Below are 16,633 nucleotides of genomic sequence, written 5' to 3' on the forward strand. Positions count from 1 at the left end.
TAGTTTAAGTAAAGCACAGGATGCCTGTACTGTGCACACGTTAGATTTTCCACAAATGCATTGCTGCAGCACATCTGCCGTCTAGCCAACTCTTTCATGGTTGGAAAGAGTATATGCAAGTGCAAAGATACACAAACAGCGTGAGGTCACAAAAAAGTGATCCACCTCAAAGCTGAAGTCCTCTATAAAACTGCACAGTATGCAGCACTTAAGCTTTTATTAATAACGTGCCAAGATTCATTCTGTTGAAGGCTTAATCACTCCTTTGATTTTTCAGAAGGTAGTATTGTGAAGTTCTCAAAGAATCAGTGCACCACATTCATGTACTCAACCAATGGCCACACAGTAGTCAAAATTCGAAGATAATGCCCTACCTCACGATCGAATACACCGAACCGCACTTCATGACAGACCATGCTCATCTGCTGTGTCATTGACATGGGAAAGCAATTTCTCAGCCAATCAGTTTCTGGATTAACTAAAGTTAGCCCATTCATGGAAGAATGGTGCATGCAAAATTACTTAGACAAATTAAGATGACTGGTTAGGTTATATTCAGAGTTCAGCCCATGTAGCGAAGCAGCCTATTTCTTACATTGTCCTCACAAATAACAGTTCCAGCTGTGACCTTTTGCACACACGACCATGTTGGATTAGTTTCTCTGAAACTAAACTTTTTACATCTAGCTTCGCACAACATTATCGCAACACACTGATCCTCATGTGCAAAGTTGTTTCGCACTACGTACAAAGGACATCACTATCGTCATCCACAGGGAAGACAGGGCTATCTACATATCCATAACTCAACTAATCTAGGTGAACTTCGCAAGGCTGCTTTCTATTATAAAAAAAAATTAGCATCCCGATAGATTAGGAGGTACTACCGCTGACGGTGGGTCCTTGCATGCTGAGAAATCACCATGTAGCGCTCTGACATCTGATGGGATAGAGTGAAGGACCTCCCCTTGGTCAGACTGGACACCGCTCACTAATTAACTGGGTTGGATCATCCCCTGGGTGGATGTATTCTTGGCTCTACACCTACACACTTTAGGTACACTTAAAGTAGGACTTGCATAGTGTCAGTCCACTAATTACTGCCTTGTTTATATGCCTGCATTTATACATTGTTAAGCACCACAGTAGAATTATATCTACTATTTACACTTTGGGTGCTTGTAATCACGTTTATCTGCTTTGGTGTACTAATCATTGCAGCACACGTATTTTATGAAATTACATTAGTTCAATAAATATTATTGAAAAGGTCCCACTGTGCATACTCTGTATATTTGAGAATAAATAAGCATGAGTGACTGAGCAAAAGGTTCTGTACTGCTTCCACAATCCAAGGGGGTCAGGGTTGTCATGTTTAGTGGTGGCCAGAAACTATTTGCTCCCTAGTAGGTTAGGAGTACTTACGGCGGCACTGGGAGCTGGATGGTCTATAGGCCAACATATCCTGTGGGGCTGTCTGGAATCAGTCTTGACACCAAGCCCTTAGTTTGTTGTCTAAACAATGCGCAGATCCTATGGATTGGTAGGAACTAAACAGTTACAGCAGAAAGGGAAATTCATTTGGACCAATAGGTTTTACTACATACAGCTATGCAGACCTTTCAATGTTAAAATAAAAAAATAAACAAAAAAAAAAGTAAAATACTGGTGTGAAGATCAATGGGAAGTTAGTGCAAATAAGTTAACTAGTTGAAACATTCTTCCCCACATTACAACCTTTAACATTAGCATTCTCAACCAGGAAATTCAAAATCCTAGCTAGTCTTTACCTTTAAAAAGGGTAGAAAGCAAAGCATACCTGCATTTTCCATAAGTGGTAAACGATGAAACCCACGCATTATCCAACAACGGTGCATGTAATACTGATAATTTCATAAAGCCAAGATACAATAGCTAATTGGGTTCAGAAAACTACAAAGTTAATGTTTGCAGTGCACAGACTTACCAGGGAAAACGACAGCATCAAAGTCATCAATTTTAATGTCTGCCAAATCTTTAATATCACCACGTGCTAGTCTGGCACTTTCAACAAGGACGTTTCTCTTCTCTTCTGTAGGACTTCCTTTCAAATGATCGACTACATGCATCTGGTCAATGTTTGGGGCAAATATTTTTACCTGAAGAAGAAAAAAAACATTAAAGCCACATAGGCTCGTTAGCTTTTAAACACCAACTTCTCTCCAATTTACTAAAAAATGTCCGAAGCAGGCTATTTGAATCTCAGATTAGGTGTAGGAAGCTGGCTCTGTATAGACTATACCAAAATAAGGTATAGTGGGCACAGAGTACAGTGGATCCTCAGAGGTATAGCAGAGGCTAAATTAGATGATCACTAACAGCTCTTTGTGGTAGTGGTAAAGCAGTTAGGCTTATCAAGAGGTTGTGTTAAATATTCACTCAAGACTGACGGCACACTGACAGAATCCAGACCAATTAAGTATAACAAAAAGGTATATTTTTTTTTACATTTCTTTTTATTAAACCATTTCGACTGTCATACATAAAGGACATAGTAGCAGGAGACATCAATTCCAATCAGATTTGAGTCTTACATTTCAAGAATAATTACAAGCATCTTTCCTGGCGGTTAGGGGTTTTCCATAGCCTCATCCTCAGTTCGCTGGCAAGGTGGGGGGGGGACATATATTCCCTCTATACTGGTTCCAGGCTCCCCATATTTTGTTCCACTTCCCGGGGCACCCCCTAGCTACAAACATCGATTTTTCTCTAAACATGCAACAGTCTAGGTCCTCTTTCCACCTCCCCAAAAGGGGTGCCCGGACGGCGCCCCACAGCTGTGCAATGTTCCTTTTTGCGATCATGTACGCCAGCGTGGCCCATTGCTGAATGTACGTGTTAAGGTCCGTAGGCTCCCAGACATTCAGCAGGCACCTCCGCGCCTCCCGGCTGCAACTCAACTCTCAACACTGTCAGCATTGTGCGATGTATCCCTTTCCAATACCCTTCTATTCGCTGACAGCTCCACAGTATATGAATAAAGGTCCCCTGCTCACCACACCCCCGCCTACACTCCCCACTTTCCGCCTGCCCTATGCGGACCAGGCCGGGCCCCGGTATACATGTCATATGCAATATTTTTAGCTGCACTAGTCTCAACCTGGCCTGTTTAGCCACTACCCTCGGGGAGGAGACTGCCTCTTGCCAGTCCTCGTCATCCAATTCTAATCCAGCACTGTTCCACTTACCCTTAAGGATCTGTAGTGGATCTTTCATATTGTTAATTAACTTCTTATAAATTAGGGAAATGGTCTTCTCTGGGACATGCCCATCTAGCACTCTGTCCTCCAGTGGGGAGGCCTCCGGTAGTTTCTCGCCCCTAGGAACATGCGTCACTAACGCGTGGCGGACCTGGAGATACCCATAGTATTCAGTGTCCGACATTCTAAACTGTTTCTGAAGAGATGCGAACGGCAGAACCATATCCTTCCCCCAGAAGTCTTTGACGCGCGATATCCCGATTAGGTCCCACTTATCAAAGCCCTTGGACTTCCAGAGGCTCCCCAGCTTCTCAGAGTTCCACAGAGGCATGGCCCGCGTGAGCTTACCATCCCAACCCAAGTGCTTATTGACCGCATGCCATACCTGGACAGCATGTGCTGTAGGGCCTTTCAACGGGAATCTACCGGGTCTAGCATACAAAGCTATGTTATAGTCCCCTCCCCCGGGAGCAACCACTTGTCCAGTGCGTATCCGGGGTCATCTGGGCTACAATATACCCCGTGGTTGATCGCCACGAGCTGTGATGCCCAATAGTTTAAGGTCTGGGAGACCAATACCCCCATCGTACCAGTTCAAGGTCAGCTTCGAATGCGCGATCCGGGGCCTGCCATCCCAGAGGAGCGTCCTCTGCAGTCCCTCAATTTCTTTAAAATAAGACAGTGGGACCAGATCCATCGTGTTCTGGAGAGCATACAAGAAGCGAGGGAGGGCCATCATCTTAAAGAGGACCGCCCGTCCCAACATGGAGAGAGGAAGGGACCTCCAGCACACAACATCTGTTTTAAGCCGTTGCAGGGGTGGGACCAGATTATGAGTAAAGCGCAGTTTCGCATCCAAGGTGACATAGATCCCAAGATATCGGAAACCTTCCGGTGCAATTTTAATTGGGCAACTCAGCGGTATCACTGCCTGCACATAAAGTACTGACTTGGACCAATTAACCGTAAACACCGAATATCTACCAAAAATAGCCAGCACGTCCAATAGACAGATCAGCGACGCCCTAGGAGTGGTGACAGAGTAGGATGTCGTCCGCGTACAGGGAGATCTTGTCCTCCCATTCATTGGTCCATCTCAGTCCCCGGATTGATCTATCCTGTCTAATCCAGGCTGCCAACGGTTCGAGGGCCAGCGCGAAGAGAAGTGGTGACAGGGGCACACCTGGCGAGTGCCCCTGCTTAACCGGAAGTCCCTGGACCCACGGTTGTTCACTATCACTCTGGCCATCGGGCCGGAGTAGAGGAGACGGATCCAGCCCAGGAATTCCGGACCAAATCCGAATTTGCCCAACACTGCAAACAGATAAGGCCACTCAACCATGTCAAATGCCATGGTTGTATCCAATGAAACCAGAGCCGCCGGCTCCAGTATGGTTGATGTTCGGCCCAGTACTCCGTGGAGGCGGCGCAGGTTGAGCGCTGTATTCCGGTGTGGCATGAAACCTGATTGGTCTGGGTGGACAAGTGTATTAATCACCTTAATCAGCCGTGTGGCCAACAGTTTTGCCAGGATTTTAGGTTCCGCGTTTAGGAGGGATATCGGTCTATACGCAGCGCGATGCGTCCTAGGTTTACCCTCCTTATGGATGACAACTATGTTAGCCACCCTCTGGTCATATGGAAGTACTCCCCTCTCTTTACTCTCCTCCAGCATCGCACGGATATGGGGGGCGAGCGCCTGAGCTTTCAGCTTGTACAGCTCAATGGGAATACCATTCGGGCCCGTGGCCTTCCTGGATCGCACTCCTCTAACCGCCTGCGCCACCTCGTCATCGTCAGTGCGGACTCCATGTATGCCCCATTATCAGCCGATAGTGCGGGAAGTCTTATGTCCCTTAACAACGCGCTGTTTGTCTTCCGAGTACCTCCCCGAGGCAGTATACACCGATTGGTGATAATCCGCAAATGCGTCTGCAATAGCCTGCGGCTCAGTAATAGGAGCCAAGTCGTCTCCCTGTATCTCGGGCACCAGTCGTGACACCCACTCCCTCCTATCAAGCCACGCTATCAACTTACCGGCCTTGTCTCCCATCTCATACACTCTACTCTGAACCCCCCTCCATTGCGCTCGAGCGCCCTCTTTGGCTATGCTATTGAACTCCTCCTGCCTCAACTTCAGCAGGTGGAGACCCTCCGGGTTCTCCCCCTGGGTCACCTCCTCACCCGACCTCAACACATCCTCCTCCGCTCTCACCAGATCCGCCTGTTTGGCCCTTTTGCTACCGGCGATCAACGAAACAACCTCTCCCCTTAGGACTGTTTTATACGCTTCCCAAAGGGTCTGCGCTGAGTCAACCGAGCCCCCATTTTACGAAAGTAATCTGTAGCTTTTATTTGTGTGCGGATGCTCGGATCTCTCAGGTACCATGGGTTAATTGGGGCAATCTTGCCTACAAATGGTGCGACCCATTTCCATTCGAAGCCACACTGGGGAGTGATCGGAGATTCCCCGGCCCAGGTGACGGATCTCTTGGATAGCATGGGCCTGCGGTGCTGGGACTAAGGTGTAATCAATGCACGATAGACTGATGCGCGCTTGAAATATGAGTATATTGCGCCCTGTCGGGGTTAAGAGTCCGCCACCCATCCACCAACCCTATTGTGTCTAGAAAATGAGACAGCCACATCTGGAGGGTCGCAATTCTCGCAGCGGACGCCTATCTAGTTCCCCGGCTACCACAGCGTTGAAATCCCCCCCCCCCCCCCCAATACTAGGATACCCAGCGGAAATGTTAAAAAAAAAGGGAGCCCAGGTTGTTGAGTGTCCGCTTGCAAACCGGGTGGGACATATACAGAGATCAATGTGGCCGTCTTCCCCTCCCACAGGCTCGATATCCCGACATACCGACCACGGACATCAGTCCACAAGGCTTGTATCGTGAAAGGGAACGAGTTTGACCATAATACCCACCCCTCTTGACCCGGTCGTGAACCCCGAGTGCGCCACCATTCTATACCCTCCCCTGTGCAAGGCCAAGCATTTGTTTCCAACTAGATGAGTTTCTTGTAGGAGGACTACATCTGGGGCATGCCTCCTGACGAATTGGCTAACCATCCCCAGTTTTAGTTTATATCCCAGCCCATTAACGTTCCAACTGAGGAATTTGACCCCCCAGCCCCCTTTTGTTACTCCCCGCCATGTCGTTTCGGAATTCGCTCCCGCTCTGCTAGCCACTTTGACGTCGTCGAAAAACACATTACAATAACAAAATCAACTAATACAATGCACACGCTTCCCCCAACTACCCCCCCACCCTGCACCCCTGCCGATTGGGTCCACCCATAACAAACTGGCAGAGTGCCTGTCGCCCTATACCCTATCTCTAACGATAACTAAATGTAGTACCGAGGAGGCAGCCCAGCCACCACCCCCAGGACCAAGGTTTCTAAGGTAAATGTCCCATAGTGTCTCTTGGCAGTCCGTTGCTGTGATGTCCTAATCCTACCGACCGTGCCCCCCCTCTGGGGTCCAGGAACCCCATACCTGACCACCATTACATTGTCAACTGGTCCGCTCTCCGGTTTCAGGCCTGCTCCTGCATCGCCTCCTCCTCGCCCACGCAGCGCCCTCCAGCTCCATGAGCGCGCCGGCTGTCCATCCAGTCTGCGGCCATTTCAGGGGTGTCAAAAAACCAGGCCCTCCCCTCATACTCAACTCGCAGACGCGCCGGGAACATCATAGCATACTTAATCCCTTTGTCCCTGAGCTGCTTCTTGACTGTCAGGAAAGTCTTACGTTGTTTCTGCACCAGCTGGGTGAAGTCCGGGAAAAAGGAGACGTGGCGTTCTGGTATCTCAGTGGAGCCGACGCGCGGGCCGACTGCAGGATAGCGTCTGTCTCTGTAGTTAAGAACACGTGCTATCAAAGGACGCAGGGGCGCTCCGGGCTTGGGTCTCCACCTGGGACTCTATGCGCCCGTTCTATGGTGAAGAATTTTCCCAGGCCCTTCGGCTTGAGAATCAGATCTTCCACAAAGAGGTCCGGTGCGGGCCCCTCTGACTTTTCAGGCACTCCCAGGATGCGGACGTTGTTCCGCCTGGACCTCCCTTCATACTCATACCCGATTCTCCGGCTTTGCACACCACCTCCGGCGCCTGCACTGCCAACCGATCCTCACCTTAAACCCCCAGGCCGGCGCGCTCCCAGCAACCGACAGTCGAGGGGGGGACGGGCCTCCAGCAGCTGCACAGCTCAGGCCCTTGGCCAGCGCACCATCCGCAGTCCGCATATTCCCTCCGTGGGGCGCTATCTCCACCGGCACAGTTATCGCTGGACTTTGTCCGTCAGCGCCGCCAGCACCACACAGCCGCCGTCCGGCCCGCAGATGTCACGGGAGGGGGGGCGGGGGAGGAGACCGCCAGCAGTCCGGTCCATGCCAGCGGCATCTCGAGGAGCGGCACCACTCCGACCGGGGACTTCCGGTCTGCGCAGCCGCCTCCACCACACTTCCCGCGGCTCCCTCCGAACCCCAGCCCCCGGCTGAGGCTGGCACGCAGGCCCCGGCGAGCGGCACCGATAACTTCGCCGTGCAGGGGGGCACAATCACCGGACTTGCTGGATCCGGCACCGCGTATCTTAGTATACCTCCACGCGAGGTATTGAGGGCAGGATCATGAACAGGATATGTGGTCCCAGGAGCGGCGATCGTGGAGCCCGGAGATCAAGCGGCCATCTTGCTCCGGCGCTTGGCTCCTCCCCCAACAAAGGTATATTTATACTTTATTTCTAGAACCAAGCAAGACCTGGCAGAGGTAAGTGAAATGTGTTTTCAAATACAAAAACTTTACAAGGAAATAGTTGAGAATGAATTTTCAATTGTTGCAGGTTTGCATTTGCTTTTAAAACAGTTTAGCATGCATAGAAATCACTTGTGTTACATAAACTACCCAAAGTGATATGCCTAGATATACTGTAGATCCTACAATACAAAGGAATGCAACACTTCGGTTTAGCCGCTTTGATGCGGCGCACATTGCCCCGCTGTGCGGGCGAATTATACGCATGCACGAATCGTACAGCCCCCAGCCGTCCGACGCACATGCCCACTGTGAAGTCAAATGGCCAGGGGCCGTCCGACGCACGGAAGAGGTTAAAGCAGTTACTTTTCTTTCATACAGAAACAGTGCAGACATTTTTAGGAAAAAAAAAAAACTCATAACATTGGTTTCTATAGGGAAAAGAGGGTTATTTGTTTGTAGGTAAGTAAACTAACTGAAAGAACATTTTTTGTGGGTTAGAACCAAGGTTCCCCGAAGTTTGTTTGGCACTCAAATTGCATCACTAGTGGCACTGGGGCAGCTGGGTGCAGGGCACTAATGTTAGCCAATGGGGGCCTTTGGTCAGGGGATGCTTACGAGCCAGCCACTCGTGTGTGGGAGCAAGGCTCCTGTGATTAATATCAGCACTGCAGGGGCCAATGATCAGCACATGAGCTGCACCACAAGCAGCATGGAGGTGGCTGGATACAGAGTGCTTAGAAGACGCCGGGAGCCCTGTGTCTTGCAATGGAGATCTCTGGTTTGGAAAATGTGCAGGAGGTTCGATCAAGGAGGCTTCCTGAAGGAGACTACCTGCAGGAGAGGCAAGTTGGGTTCTTGGGGTATGATTTCACACCATTGGTTGAGCCACCCAAGGCTGAAGGGTGTCAGGTGCAGGGTTGATTTTTGGTGGTGCATTTTACCAGCTCCGGACATGGCCGGGGGACCCTTCAGGTTGAAGCTGCGTGTGTCAGCTTGAAGCATTCAAGGATCCCTGGTCAAGATCATTGGGAGACCTCCTGGTATTGCGACACAAAGTGACGCTATGGGGGCAGAGTGGTGCAAAGCTGCCTGGATCCAGGTTCTGTGCTTGGTCTTTGTTCAGCATATCCAGTGCTCACAGGAGACCATCTGTGACTAACGCAGGGAAGGTCCTCTGGGCTATGGGGGAGCTGCTGGACACCGGAGTTTCTGCTGTAGGCAGGTCTGAGTCAGGACAGGCCAGTAGGGCTGGGGCCAAATCAGTGGTGTCCTGCTTCGCGGGTCAGCACAGCTTTTTGGTCCTTTCTTCCTCTAATCTGAGGCGGCAAGGTTCAGGATCACCCCTCAATACTAAATATAGGGCTGTTAAAGGGGTGTGTAAGAGGGTGGGGTTAGCAAATGTGGGCACACCTCTCCTAGCTTGGTTTTCCTGCTGATTCTCCCACCCAAAGCAGGGGCCAGAACCGATGCAAGACAGTTGTAGGGGCAGCAAAAGGCAGGCCTTTGAAGCTTCCCCTTTATGGACCCAGACCATCCTGGAGGAGGCATAACACCTGTGCAGGATGAGCTTTGTTTCCGGACCCAGAGAGCAGAGGTCCTCTACCCAAAGGATCCAGAAACCTGTCTGGTGGTGCCAAGTGACAGGCAGCCATTCAGGAACCACATCAGGGCTGGTAGTTTCAGGGGGCATCTCCAAGATGCCTTCTACATGCATTTTACATTAAATCCCACACGGACATCAGTGCAATTTTAAAGTGCTGAGCAGTTTGCTACCAGACTTCCCAGTTTCAGTAAAGCCATTATGGAGCTGCGGAGTTTGTAATGACCCAACTCCCACACCATACACTAATTATGGCTTTACTACACTTACAATGTCTAAGAATTGACATGGACACTGTAGGGGTACAACCACGAAGGAGCGCCGGGTTAGAGATACAGTCCTAGATTAGTCCTGCTGAAGATTTTCCTTCAAGTTTGTCTAAGTCTAGCTCAGTTTGGAGAGGGTCACGGGAAGAAAGAGCATTGGGGGGAGATTGTCAGCATGATGTGAATAGGCCAGGTACCATAGACAGGCTGGAGCCTCACATAGGCACTCCCTGGAGGCAGTTGTGCTGTATTTCAGTGCAAGCAGCGCAGTCTGTGCAAATGGGCCCGCTTGTAGTCGCAAGAGACCAAAAGCTTAATTTAAGAGCCACACCATGGGCCCAGGACCGGAGAGGCACCACTTGGGCAGGCGGGGGAAGCGGTCATGTCCCCAGAGTCTCAGATCAGGAGGCCAGCAGAGGGAGTCACTCTGGGGTCAAGATGAAGTTGCAGGACCAGTTCTTAACCAAGGCAAGAGGGCAGCAAAGTGTCAGTCCGTGTAGCAACACTGCTGTAATTCCTGGCAGAGTATCCACAGGTCTAGAATTGTACTGAAAAGTTGGTGCCCAAAATCCTTATTACATACCCTGCAACTGAAAGATGCAAGAAACTTCTAGACAGTTGCTTTCAAGTGCATGGAGTTTCCTGTCTCCCCTGACCTGGCTCCAAGCAGGCTGAAGTGACAATGCAGGGTTGTTAGGCCCTTTGTGTGGAGGCAGAGCACTGGCTATTCAGGTGCATGTGGGCCTGTACTCCGCTCTTCCCCTTATCCTACCAGCAGATGGGGCGCTTTGAGACACCTAATCCTATATTGTGCAACTGTTTGAGGATTTGATGAAGACTCAGCTACACCCACTCATGTGACCCAAGTAGGGCTACAAGCATAAAAAGGGCCAAGAACAGGAAAATGCCAACTTTCTAAATATACCATTAGGAAAAAAATGGTTAACCCAATAAACCCTTGGGGCATCGGAACTAGTATAAGGTAATGGTGCCCACAAGGGATTTTTTCATAGGCAAAATTTGCTAGTTCAAAACAAATTAGGAGAGCCCTTATTATTGGCCTCTTATAAATAAATGACAAGATGAATCAGAGCGATTCTAAAATGAACTTATCAGAAGAGCAACATTTTATTTACCGAACACAGGAGGGTCAGGGGAAATTATAGGACCTAGACATGCATCAGTTCCCCAAAGCTACTGAATACACCACACAAAGATAAAGTCTGTCATATAAAGCTGGAGATCAAAATGCTACAACTCAAGCAAAGACCCTGTAACTCAAGGAAATGATCCATTTAGTACTAAAGGCCTCATCCACCATCGAGCATTAATTCAATTTGTGTTAGGTACAACTTCCCGCTCAATCCTAAAGGCAGCAACTGAAGGCGCTTCTTGAGGCATTTTATATATAGTCAAATTGTGTCCCTTTGAGAGCTAGTTGCGGGTGGGGTGTAAATTGGCTGTGAAAAACTAAGTTAAAACTGCCTTATGGTGGACCAATAACTTTATAAGCAGTCTAAACCTTTTAAGATCACGTCAAACCCCTGAAATCTTCTATTAAAGCATCCAACAACCATGCTGAGGAATCTTATTTGAGAGAAATTCTCAATTCAGAATTGCTTTAAGCTGCCAACCGACAACTTCATGTTGATTGAAAGGTTTGTTATGAAATTAGACATTGTACACATGGACGCTATGGATATATACGTATAGGTTAGCCTTTTATTTACTGCTATTTTTATTTTGTCAAAATGTAAGATAACAAATGTTCTATTGTTCTTTTATGACACAAATGCGTCGAAATAAAGATTTAAAATGATTGAAAGGTTTACTTGTTAACTGCATGCACAGTTCTTCATGATTACTTTGATTGCAGTATGTTCACAGCCCTTAATTCCAGTGGGCATGCCCCTAGTGATGGAGGTGAGATTCTGCAGCTGTTGTATTTTTCGTATAATAGAGGTGTTGCATCATCTGCAAATTTTAGCAAAAATAAAATATGAAGTGTTTCTAGCTCAAAGAGTTTAAATGTTACTGAAAGACACAGCAACGTGTTGCTGCAGAGGTGAAGGCTCTTTCCAAGCTTGAATGGTCACCTTTCCGTTGCTTATCGCCATATATGTGTGTTAAACTAGCACTAATGAGGTGCAACCAATGCCCAGTGTCAACAAGTTAAAAAATAACAAAATAATGCAGCATCACCATCATAAAATGTGCTGAATAATTTGCCCTTTCTGGACGCATAGTTTACTCAACCCTGCCATATGATGCCAGTGGGCCCGACTATGGGTGTACCAGATTGCAAGACATCGCCCCCTATTTAACTGGGGAACTCTGAGCGCCCTCCTTTCCTACTACTTGCAATGGTATAATTCATCGTATGCATCCAGTGCAAAAACATAGCATTTAAAAGGATCTGGTAAGAGGAGGCATAGGGCCATTCCATCCTGAAAGCACCTGACCTCATCTGGTCATAGCACTGTTGAGATCATTTAGTTACCCGTTTATTTTTTTTTTGTTTTTTTAAGATTGTGTCCAGTGAAAGACTTAACAAATGTGTATGCACTCAGGGATTTAAATGGGCCGAGTCCAGTCAGTGCTCAGCACCGGCAGTTCTAAAAAGCAGGAGCAGAGACTGGTCCCTATCGGGCTGTCCATCCCTTCTCACCCTCAGGGTAAACATAATCTTAGCTTTGCAGCAGTGTCATCCTTCACCGCCTTTGATGTAACTTCAGAGATACTCCTTATAGTCCTTTCATAGTCTCATTTCAGAACGGGAGCATTTTCAATACTACAAACAACGAAGCCATAGTTCGTGCTAGCTTCTCTTATGCAACTAACAACCATTGGAAAAGCCAATAGACCTGGCTTGTAGAATGTTAGTGTTACTTGTTGTATTATATAGCCAGATGTGATGGAAGAAACAGCTAAATAACTGTTGGGCGACACACTATGCTAAGCATAGATTAACTTATGTGCTTTAAACCACGCCCTTAATTATACCGGCCAAATCCCTTTGAGCCCCCCGCCCTTAATTATACAGGCCAAATCCCTTTGAGCCCCCCCAGTTTTTCTCATCCACTTAAAGCCCTGCATGCACCTACATATAGGATGGTGCGGCACAGGGACATATCCCTGTGCTTCATGCAGGAATTGCCAAAGAGCGCGACTCGTCTCACGCAATTCGGAACTACTTCTACTTCAAGTCAAAGTAACCCGCCCTCAGAGAGAAAGAGGCCATGCCCCTGTGCGGTTTGCTACAAGTTATTTCTGACGACGTTGAAAGATAGGGCTAATTACTCTCCATGACCACTGGAAGGCATTCCTTTCTTAAAGCAGGTCGTTACTAAGCAGCACAAGATGAAAACACGCTTGGTGACCCAACTGCACTTAAATCTATTTCCCCCCCCAATGAAGTAATCCTTTGGCTAATCACCCCCCATGATCACACCGCGCCGCCGCAGAAGGTAAAAGACCGCGCTGCGCGCACAGCTTGAAAATAAGACAAAGGCCCAAGTACTCACTATAGTAAAGTGTTCGTTTGCTACTTTCCCATTAAATATGTACATCCCTGCTCAGAGGGGCGCGTACCCTCCGTTTAGGTAAAATACAAAAAAGTTTATCGTATTTAACGCCCCAATACCACAACACACAGCCAACTACTTGAATAGCAAGTCTCGGCCATTCGATGCGCCCCTCCCTTTTCTGTTCACAGCGATGTGACACTATACACCCCCAGTCACGGTTTGTATCAATAATAGTGGGAAACAAAGTGACAAACACACTATGTGGAAGGAAACATTACACAGTAGCGGCGAACAACACCAAAGGTTTCCGGAGCGAACATATTGGATTACTAGAAATAATTAAGTTAGGTGCACTGGCTACATACAACCGGTGCCCTCTACCACACATGTCAATCAGCGGTGTAAACAAGTACACCCTCAGATTTATCGAATGGGGCGTAAGCAAAGTAGCCTTCCGCGGAAAAAGTCATGGGGTGTACTTACCTCAGCCTCCTTGCGGCTGAGGTGCACGAGCACGGCCGACGTCTCATGTATTTCGCTGCCGTCGAACACGCCGCAGCCGGCCAGCACCACAGCCACGCGCTTCTTCGCTGCCATATTACTGCCTGCACGAGAGAATAAAACTAAATAAGAGAGCGGTAGCGCAGGGCGTGCTTAAATGCAAGATTGTATGTAGAGCTAGAAGACATACTATATCGCCACCACCACTTTATCGTGAAACTCGCCACGAGCACCATTGACTTGAGAATGAGACACCTGCATGGAATTTGGGATTACGTTACCGTTGACTTCCAGCCTTGTCTGAATTTACATCTCACAGCGTGCAACAATTTTGCCGCGTAAAATATATGCACGTTAGTTTTTTTCCCAAACAGTTGCGTATTAGGAGCCTTCATTTGTTTTCTACCATGTGTCGTGCTTGAATAACAATATCATTTAATTCACTTTATTCGATTTTTTATCTCTCCAAAAATATCACTCCTTTCAATGCTGATCGCTGGGCGAACAACATTTTCAGATTTTTTTCAAAACCTCTTTGATGGTTTGCAACTGTTGCCCAGTAGGATAAAGTGTGACATCTTGAACCAAATCCTAGATTTTTAGACTAAAGTTGCTTGTATTGTGATAGGTGATGGTTATGCTATATTTCTTTTTGGCATGGATTCAAAAACACTTCCAAGGGCTTGTTGGCCACCATTTGAGGGTTCAGGACTCACTCCAGGCAGAGACAAGGTGCAGGGTTCAAGGTCTCTTGAGCTTGGTATGCCCCTTGGAGTCCCTCTGGTAGTTCTGGGATTAAGAAACAAGGCAGGCTGAGCTCAGGGCAATCCTCTGAGGGTACAAGGCAATCTTCAAGCAGCAGAGCAGACCTCTGAAGTATAAACCAGTCCTTCTGGGTGTCCGACGCAGGTCCAGGATTGAACTAAAGAGTTGATCTGAGAGTCCAATATTTATACTTGGTGCCAGCCTATGAAGTGGGGGACATTTCTTTTTTTTTTTTTTTTTTTTTTTGGAAAACCTTTATTTCAAAAATCAGGACACAGCCATTCAGCCGACAGCCCGGAGGTTCGGCAGCATTAAGAGTTAGATACAGTGATGTGTCCCCAGTACAGTACAAAGAATAGTGCAAAGGTCCAATTTTAAGTGAACACAAAAAAAAAAACTCACAACAAACCCCAGCAAGGCAAGAACATTGAAAGCCCATGGTGAGAGCCCCCAGGGGAGGCCGGACCCCACTCATCTACTAGTTACAAGACAGTGTACGGAGGAAGAAGGGGGACAGCAGAGGCCAAAATGGTTCCTAAAACCAAACTGTGCTGGAAGGAAGGTCAGGGGGAAAGCTGTTCCTCGGGAGGTTCCAGATCCGGGGCAAGACATATTCCCCCCCTATATTGGTTCCACCGCCCCCAGATGGCATGCCACTTCCGGGGGCGGCCTCTAGAGCAATAGACCGTCTTCTCCCTAAACATGCTCCAGTCCATGTTCTCTTTCCACGCAGTCAGTGTAGGGGGTCCCGAGGAGCCCCACAATCGCGCGATATCCCTTTTAGCGACCATGTTACCCAGAGTCACCCATTGGATCCGCGCCTCATCGAGGTCAGTGGGCCCCCAGATATTCAGAAGACAACACCGCGCCTCCGGCTGCACAACAGTGCCCGTCACCTCCCCCATAACTGCATGGACTCTCCTCCAGAATTCCACAATGACACCACATTCCCAAATGATGTGCAGGAAAGTACCCACCATACCACACCCCCTCCTGCACAGGCCGTCATCCGAGAACCCCATGTGGACCAGCCTCGGCCCCGTCACATACACCCGGTGCAGTATTTTAAGCTGCACCAGCCTCAGACGCGACGGGATCGCAACCTCCTTAGGAGAAGAAACAGCTGACTGCCAGTCCTCATTATCCAATTCAAGGCCATCCCTAGTCCACTGTTCTCTCAGCCCCAAAAGCATGTCCGCCCGGACGTTAATCAGTTTCTTATATATGAGCGAGATCGTGCTCTCGGGCATATGTCCATCAAGGACCCGGTCCTCAAGGGGAGAGGACTCCGGCACCTTCTCACCCTCCACGAGGACTGATCGGAGGGCGTGGCGCAGCTGGATATACCTGAAATACTCGGAGGGCCCCAGCTCATACTCAGTCTGCAACTCCTCGAAGGACTTCACCCTCCCCTCATGCAGCACATCTCCCACCCTGGAGATGCCTATCAGGTCCCACTTATCAAAGCCTTTTGTATGCCAAAGCCTTCCCAATCTCTCCGATTCAAACAATGGGGTAGCGAGGGTGAGCCTATCCTTCCAGCCCAGCGAGTCAGTTGCCATCTTCCACACACGCACTGCCACACCAGTGGGCCCCGTGAGGGACGAGTCTAGGGACCGCGAATATAACGCCCTGTAGTAGTTACCACCACGCAGCAACCACCTGTCCATGGCATACCCAGGGCTGAGGGCGGGGCCATAAAACCCATGATTGATCGCACTCAGCTGTGTGGCCCAATAGTACCGTCGGATGTCTGGGAGCGCAATGCCCCCGTCGTACCATGGAAGCGTCAACTTTGCAATTGCTATTCGCGGCCGCCCATCCCACAGCAATGTCCTTTGGAGGCCTTCGACCTCCCGAAAGTATTTAGCTGACACCCAGTCCAAGGTATTCTGTAGAGCGTAAAGGAAGCGGGGGAGGGACATCATTTTGAACAGAGCCGCACGCCCAACGAGGGAGAGCGGCAGCCTCCGC

General features: G+C 48.7%; 1 protein-coding gene across 1 annotated transcript in view; it reads right to left on the minus strand.

The window, feature by feature from the left end:
* LOC146802463 (glutamine amidotransferase-like class 1 domain-containing protein 3, mitochondrial) overlaps positions 1-14,031 on the minus strand; it is a 30,884-nt gene extending 16,853 nt beyond the window's left edge. Inside the window, exons 1-2 of the mRNA XM_085620435.1 lie at positions 13,877-14,031; positions 1,967-2,138 (exon numbers count right to left, since the gene is read on the minus strand). Coding sequence (XP_085476561.1) covers positions 1,967-2,138; positions 13,877-13,990 — 286 coding nt within the window. The 5' untranslated portion in view covers positions 13,991-14,031. The remainder of the gene's footprint in view (positions 1-1,966; positions 2,139-13,876) is intronic.
* Positions 14,032-16,633: the final 2,602 nt, after the last annotated feature.

The sequence above is a fragment of the Triturus cristatus genome, chromosome 8 (genome assembly GCF_964204655.1).
Source record: "Triturus cristatus chromosome 8, aTriCri1.1, whole genome shotgun sequence".
Lineage (NCBI taxonomy): Eukaryota > Metazoa > Chordata > Amphibia > Caudata > Salamandridae > Triturus > Triturus cristatus.